Source organism: Amblyraja radiata, chromosome 18, assembly GCF_010909765.2.
Source record: "Amblyraja radiata isolate CabotCenter1 chromosome 18, sAmbRad1.1.pri, whole genome shotgun sequence".
Taxonomy (NCBI): Eukaryota; Metazoa; Chordata; class Chondrichthyes; order Rajiformes; family Rajidae; genus Amblyraja; species Amblyraja radiata.
Genome location: NC_045973.1, coordinates 6192518 through 6200302, shown reverse-complemented (window position 1 = coordinate 6200302; position 7785 = coordinate 6192518). Strand labels below are relative to the sequence as shown.

General features: G+C 43.5%; 1 protein-coding gene across 1 annotated transcript in view; it reads left to right on the top strand.

Annotated features, from left to right (window-relative positions):
* The window catches only part of psmd6 (proteasome 26S subunit, non-ATPase 6), a 10211-nt gene extending 2750 nt beyond the window's left edge, over window positions 1-7461 (top strand). Inside the window, exons 2-8 of the mRNA XM_033036650.1 lie at window positions 434-639; window positions 1505-1650; window positions 2446-2665; window positions 5450-5558; window positions 6339-6507; window positions 6896-6973; window positions 7080-7461. Of these exons, the coding sequence (XP_032892541.1) occupies window positions 434-639; window positions 1505-1650; window positions 2446-2665; window positions 5450-5558; window positions 6339-6507; window positions 6896-6973; window positions 7080-7176 (1025 nt within the window). The 3' untranslated portion in view covers window positions 7177-7461. The remainder of the gene's footprint in view (window positions 1-433; window positions 640-1504; window positions 1651-2445; window positions 2666-5449; window positions 5559-6338; window positions 6508-6895; window positions 6974-7079) is intronic.
* The last annotated feature ends 324 nt before the right edge of the window (window positions 7462-7785 follow it).

The window sequence follows — 7785 nt, the reverse complement described above, 5'->3', positions numbered from 1 at the left end:
GGATGGGGATGAGGAGGGGTGGTGGGTGAGGTGAGGTCCGGGTGGGGGTTGAGGGGGTGGGGGTGTGGAGAGCCAACAAATATGCTGGCTCTGGCCAGGCTGGAGTTCTAGAGCCCTAGCTGCAGGCGGCAAATTCGACCCGCCAATCAACCATGGAAGTCAGCTATGGGAACGGGTTTGCTGGCTCTGCCCGGGTCAGAGTTCCATAGCCGCCGATCAGGTGAGATCGGCCGGCTCACCCGATCCGGGAACCACATTTTCAGGGGTGGGGTGTTCAAATACGCTCTCGTAATTGTGTCCAGATTAAAGTAGGCGCCGGACCCACTAGTTGCCGGAAAATCAGCGGTGGACCTGTATTTCGGTTTGTATTGCCACAGAGCGAAGGGGAACTGTGTGAAGTCCTTGAATTCCAAAGCAATGATATGTTTTGCAGATATGGCTCCATACTATGAACAGCTCTGCAAAGATGTCGGATGGCCAGTTGACACAGACCTCTTGAGCAAAATGAAAAAGGCAAATGAGGAAGAACTAAAACGCCTGGACGATATACTAGAAGATGCTGAAAAAAATCTTGGTGAAAGTGAAATCAGAAATGGTATGATGGCCAAGGCTGAGTACCTCTGCCGGATAGGTGACAAAGTAAGGATTATCTTCATACAGCGATTAATTTATTGAGGGAAACATAGAAAATAGGTGCAGGGGTAGGCCCTTCGAGCCAGCACCACCATTCAATATGATCGTGGCTGATCATCCAAAATCAGTACCCCATTCCTGCTTTTTCCCCACATCCCTTGATTCTGTTAGCCCTAAGAGCTAAATCTAACTCTCTCTTGAAAACATCCAGTGAATTGGCCGCCACTGCCTTCTGTGGCAGAAAATTCCACAGATTCACAACTCTGGCTACTGTATAGTTGTGAAAGCAATAAGGTTTGCCTAGGTCAGTCAAGGCAGCTGGTCTGAAAAACCCTCCCTGTACGTTCTGAATTAGGTTAGTGTTGTATGTCAGTTGAAACTCCTCTTTAATGAAAAATCTACACAGGTAGTTCTGCTTGAATGCAAATTGGATATAATGCGATTGATGAATTGTAGAATACTATTTGCGGTAGGTGGGCCCAATCAGTTATAGCATGAATTTGGCTTGGCAATGGAGAATTTGACAGAAATTTCAATAGAGAATTCGGGTCTCGACCCAAACCATCACCCATTCCTTCTCTCCAGAGATGCTGCCTGTCCCGCTGAGTTACTCCAGCATTTTGTGTCTATATTTGAAAATGAGAATTTGGAAATCGACGAGCAGAAAAAAGCTGTCCGGGGGATAAAAGTCTAACGAAGAGTCCTGACCTGAAACGTCGCCTGTGTAATATTAAATAAGTTGCTTGGAGCTTTGACAATATGTGATTGATATTGTTGAAATCAAATGCTTCAACATGCTCACTGAGTGGCTTTTTACATTCAGTAACTAGCCTTGATTTTACTTTAATAAAAAATAATCTTTTCAATGTAGGAAGGTGCTTTGACAGCCTTTCGGAAAGCGTACGACAAGACTGTGGCTCTGGGACATCGCCTAGATATTGTGTTTTACCTGCTGAGAATTGGCTTGTTTTACATGGATAATGATCTGATTACTCGTAACATTGAGAAAGCTAAAAGGTACTTGTAGCATTTGTTTCAGCATGGGTTCCAGTGCAACTGTTCATTTTCCATTGATTCATGTGAATTCTTTAGCATGGCCCTCGAGGTCAATATTGACCTGTATATATATATGCATTTCAATGCTGTCCTGTACATAAAATATATTCTAGCAACAACAAGAGAGCAGTCCTAAACTACTGTCTACCTCATTGGAGACCCTCGGACTCTCCTTGATCAGACTATACTGGCTTTAACTTGCACAAAACATTATTCACATTATTCCCTTTATCATGTATCTGTACACTGTGGACGGCTCGATTGTAATCATGTATAGTCTTTCCACTGACTGGTTAGCAGGCAACAAAGGCTTTTCACTGTACCTCGTCTGATTATAGATAGTTCGAGTGTCTCCAATGAGGTGGATGGTGGATAAGACAATAGGTGCAGGAGTAGGCCGTTCGGCCCTTCGAGCCAGCACTGCCATTCAATGTGATCATGGCTGATCATCCCCAATCAGTACCCCGTTCCTGCCTTCTCCCCATATCGCCTGACTCCGCTATCTTTAAGAGCCCTATCTAGCTCTCTCATGAAAGTATCCAGAGAACCGGCCTCCACCACCCTCTGAGGCAGAGAATTCCACGCTTCTATAAGCCCCCTTCTCTAGTTGTGGCATATCTAACATACTCTGGGCCAAGCTTGTGCCAGCTAGCAACAGCAGGATCTCAACCTGTTCAAAATGTATTTGTGGAGATGGCCAAAATTAATAAATCATGAATGTTTTTAGTGTATTTTAACGTGGGGATTCTTTTGCAGCTTAATTGAAGAAGGTGGTGACTGGGATAGAAGGAATCGTCTAAAAGTTTACCAAGGGATGTATTGTGTGGCAGTTCGAGACTTCAAGCAGGCGGCAGAGCTGTTCTTAGACACAGTCTCCACATTCACTTCCTACGAACTCATGGATTACAAAACCTTTGTAACCTACACTGTTTATGTCAGCATGATTGCGTTAGAGCGACCTGATCTTCGTGAAAAGGTAAGCGTCATAATAGTGAGACTATTATAAACCCGGAGTAGCAAAGCTGGAAAGAGAAATTGATAGAAGTGGTTGTAAGTTTTAATTTTGTTTAGTTTAGAGATGCAGCGCGTCTCTAAACTAAACCGAAACCGGCCCTTCGGCCCACCGAGTCTGCACCGATCAGCGATCCCAGCACATTAACACTACCCTACACACACTAGGGACGATTTTACATTTACACCAAGCCTACAAACCTGCACGTCTTTGGAGCGTGGGAGGAAACCGAAGATCTCGGAGAAAGCCCACGCAGGTCACGGGGAGAACATACAAACTCCGTGACGATATGCACCCGTAGTCAGGATCAAACCCGGGTCTCTGGCGCCGTAAGGCACTGGCTCAACCGCTGTGCCGCCTTTAAATAAAGACACAACTTGATTCCAGTGGCACTGGGGATGATGGTGACCAATGCATAGATGTTCATGATAATGGGCGATAGAACCAAAGGTGACTTGTGTCGTCTTACTGTGTGTTGTTGTCATCTGGTGCGTGCGATGAGATAATTTAATGGAGAAAATGCACAGAGTAGGGTTAATTGGATAGTTCTTCAACGAGCCAGCAAGGACAGAGGTTGGAACGGCACCTTCATTCTACAATGAGCATGCCGTTGTGTTTCAATGGAGTGGTAACAAGGTTTCAGTGTGGGAGGCACGGTAATGAGTTAGTTTGCAAGCTGCACGTTAGTGTATCAATAAGTTAAATGAAGAATTCATGAACACTTTCAAAGCTAAAAAGAGTGCAAAATGCTAGTAGGGAAGCCCAGTCAATAAACAACAAAAATCGTAATTTGTTCTTTAGGAGTTCCAGCACACAATCGCTTCCCAGAGCTCTTGGCTCAGTATGGTGGATTTTGTTTTGTTAAGAACTATATGGATGGGTTTCAGATGGTGGGATGGTGATGGGGATATGTGTGAATGGCCATGTCCATCCTGTGCGGTCTTTTGCCCTGCGTGTCATAGTTTCACAGAGCTGGGAGACTTGTCTGGGTGTGTAGTCACTTTCAGAGTGATGTTATGAAGAAAGTAATCTGTTTATTATCTGTGCTGAAGATAGATACAAAATGCTGGAGTAACTCAGCAGGTGAGGCAGCATCTCTGCAGAGGAGGAATGGGTGACATTTTGGGTGAAAAGACTATGCTTGTATTCACTGGAGTTTAGAAGGATGAGTGGCGTTCATATAGAAACATATAACATAAAAGGACTGGACAAGCTAGATGCAGGAAAAATGCTCCCAATGTTGGGCGAGTCCAGAACCAGGGGCCACAGTCTTAGAATAAAGGGGAGGCCATTTAAGACAGGTGAGAAAAAAACGTTTTCACCCAGAGAGTTGTGAATTTGTGGAATTCCCTGCCAGAGGGCAGTGGAGGCCAAATCACTGGATGGATTTAAGAGAGAGTTAGATAGAGATCTAGGGGCTAGTGGAATCAAGGGATATGGGGAGAAGGCAGGCATGGGATATTGATTGGGGATGATCAGCCATGATCGCAATGAAAGGTGGTGCTGGCTCGAAGGGCCGAATGGCCTCCTCCTGCACCTATTTTCTGTTTTCAATGGGTCAGGACCCTTCCATCAGACCCAATCGTCAAATAACATTATCGATGCTATTCCTATCATGTGTATTCTGTGAAATGGAGAGTCGGTCCTGGAAATGAGGATGGAGTTGAAGGTTGAGGTGGCACGGTTTTTGGCAAATTAAGCGTCCATTACATGAGGGAAAAAATCTATAAAGAGCAATGAAGCTGGATGACACCCGTAATAGTCGCAGCAGGTCTCCGAAAAATTTAAACATGTTGAAAATCCAGAAAAAGGTACGACTCTTTGGGCAACTACTCACGAGTGAGTAGTCGCCCAAAGAGTCGTACCTTTTCCTGGTCGCCGCTGGATTTTCAACACTATGACGGGTGCCGGCAAATCGCGTAAGTGGGATAGTCCCTCAACTCTTACATTCGCTGCTTTAGTGGAGGAAAGAACAGCACTTCTCTCATTTAACTTATCTCACTCTGTTCAAATTTAATTTCAATGCAACAGAAGTTGAGGATCTGCCTTTTCAATAGTAGAATAAAGGGCAGGAAATAATGCTTCATTGGTATCGAACCATGGTGGCACCTCATCCCAAGTGTAGTGTTGATTCTGCGGTCTGATTAAATGGCTGGCATGGGAGGTAAAATTCAATGTATCATTCAAATGGATCATTGGGGTACTTCACATTTCTGAAAGGATAGATGAAAACTTTTGAGGTAAAGAGCCTGAAGACGCATTAAAATCACTGCTCGATTATTGATACAGATTGGAATACATTCCCCTTGGAGGATAATAGAGTTCTTGCCTCAAAGGCTATGGATTCTAATTCGAAGATAGACACAAACAGCTGGAGTAACTCAGCGGGACAGGAGAGAAGGAATGGGTGATGTTCCAGGTGGAGACCCTTCTTCAGACCTGAAACGTTACCCATTCCTTCTCTCCAGAGATGATGTCTACCCCGCTGAGTTACTCCAGCTTTTTTGTGTCTATCTTCGGTTTAAACCAGCATCTGCAGTTCTTTCCTACACACTGGGTTGGTTCTTTATACACTGGATTCTAATTCAATTTATGTTTTCAGAGCAGAGATTGAAAGATTATTTTTGAGCATATTTAATGATAGAGGTACAGATGCTCTGATTGAATGTTTCATTCTACATGAAGCCCATCATGTACCATTTCATACATCTAGAAATCTAATTGATGGGAATTCTTATTTAAAATCAGGTCATCAAAGGCGCTGAGATTCTTGAAGTCCTGCACGACCATCCAACGGTTCGGCAGTATCTGTTTTCACTGTACGAGTGTCGATATGGAGTTTTCTTCCAGTCCCTTGGTGAGTGCCTTTTTTAAACAATATATTCCTATTCTCTGCTGAAGGCCAAATTATTAATTGGATAGGGCATAACATTAGTACCCACTAGGATGAAAATCGCACAAGCAAGAAGTTTATAACAAAAGATTCCTTACCTTAGTCAGATTTTGGAGGGTATGGTTTTTCAAATTTCTGCCGATATGTCTTTCACTGCATCCGACATTGCCAATGTGGGCTCCTGTACTTCGGTGAGACAAAGTGTAGACTCGGAGACCATTTTGTGCTCGGTCCGCCAAGGCCTACTGGATCTCCCGGTTGCTAACCACTTAGACTCTCTCTCCCATTTCCACACCTACCTTGCTGTCCCGGGCCTCCCTCCCTTTCCGTTGTGAGTCCGCAACCAAATTGGCGGAACAACACCTCTTATCTCGCTTGGGTAGCTCACAACTCAGCAGTATGAATGTTGAATTCTCTAAATTTAGATTACGTCTGCTTGCACCTCGCCACCCCCCTTTCCACTAACAGTCCATTAACCAGTTCAACAGTTTGCAACGATGTAGTCCTCTCGGGATTACACTGTCTTTAGCCAACAATTGGCCTATCAGGGAACCTCCTTGCCCGAGGTCACCTGTTGCCGTCCCAATTTGACGCATTTTTCTTGCTTCCATTCGAAGGGTCCTGACCCGAAACTTCACCTAATCATCTTCTACTGTGATGCTGCCCGCATTAATTTACTCCAGCATTTTGTATCCATCTTTGGTATAAAGCAGCATTACACGATAACTTTCCTTCTTTCTTTAGCCACGGTAGAACAAGACTTAAAGAAGGACTGGCTCTTTGCCGCTCACTATCGCTACTATGTTCGTGAAATGAGGATCTTAGCGTATAGTCAGCTGTTGGAATCCTATCGCTCATTAACGCTTACGTACATGGCAGAAGCATTCGGTGTTGGTGTGGAGTTCATTGATCAGTAAGTGGGTTTTGATCTTCTGAATCTTCAATCTTACTTTTAAGCTTTACTCAGATACACAAGTTGTTTTAAGTATTTTATCTGGTTAGTCTTTCATTATTTTTCATAGCTCTTTTGCTATCCCTTCTTACCAAGGTGATACTTTCAAGAGTTAGATTTAGCTCTCAGGGCTAACGGAATCAAGGGATGGGGGGGGGGGGGGGGAAGCGGGAACGGGGTACTGTTGTGGATGATCAGCCATGATCACATTGAATGGCTCGAAGGGCCAAATGACCTACTCCTGCACCTATTGTCTATTGTCTATTCTTTTCTATGTTTAGAAAATACTGGGGGTATTTTTTTGTTGCACTGGGGACTAAGGTGAATAAAACTTGCATTTGATTTACAGGGAACTCTCTCGTTTCATTGCTGCTGGTAGGCTACACTGTAAAATAGACAAAGTGAATGAAATCGTAGAAACCAACAGGTATGTATGTGCAACAATAGATTGTAGTTTGCCACAATTCTCCAGATGCAATATTGTGATCTGTAAATCTGGACCAAACTTTGACTGTCAATTTTGATTATTACAGGCCTGACAGTAAGAACTGGCAGTACCAGGAAACCATAAAGAAAGGAGATCTGCTGTTGAACAGAGTCCAAAAACTCTCACGGGTGATAAATATGTAATGGTCAATAACTCCACGACGGCCATTTAGTATTTGAATTGTTCTAGTTATTTCTCTTACTATTTACAAATCATGGGTTTAGTTTATGCCATTGTTGAACCTTTTATGTATTAAACTTTGTAGTTTACTTGGCTGATGTGTAAACAATTTGAGCAATGTATATAAAATAAACACCCAGAGCATGTTTTCAAAAATATCTCAAGTATCTCAAAGGAAATTGGAATTCCAGCTTAAATACCAATTTTAAGATGTGTTTGTGAACGTGGCTCTGGGAAATTAAATGTTTCAAACTGTCTTGGTTTCCTTCCCATTGACATTCAAGTGTTGAGTTATTTACACCAGTTGTTCATTCCGTTAAACGGAAAGGAGAAGGTAGTTTTTGAGGCCAAACCTGTAACTCCACTGTGGAAGCAGCAAAATTCTTCCCATTTAACCATGTCCATAAAAGAGAATGGAAACAACCTTAAACTGGGTTGTAGACACTCGCATAGAGCAGGCAGGCAGCACTAACACCCACTTAGAGGCCGATTTCTAAAGTTAGAGCAGAAGCCTAACAAACCCAAGTCGCACCAGGTTCTCATTCTCTGCTCACAAACAGCTAACAATGGCC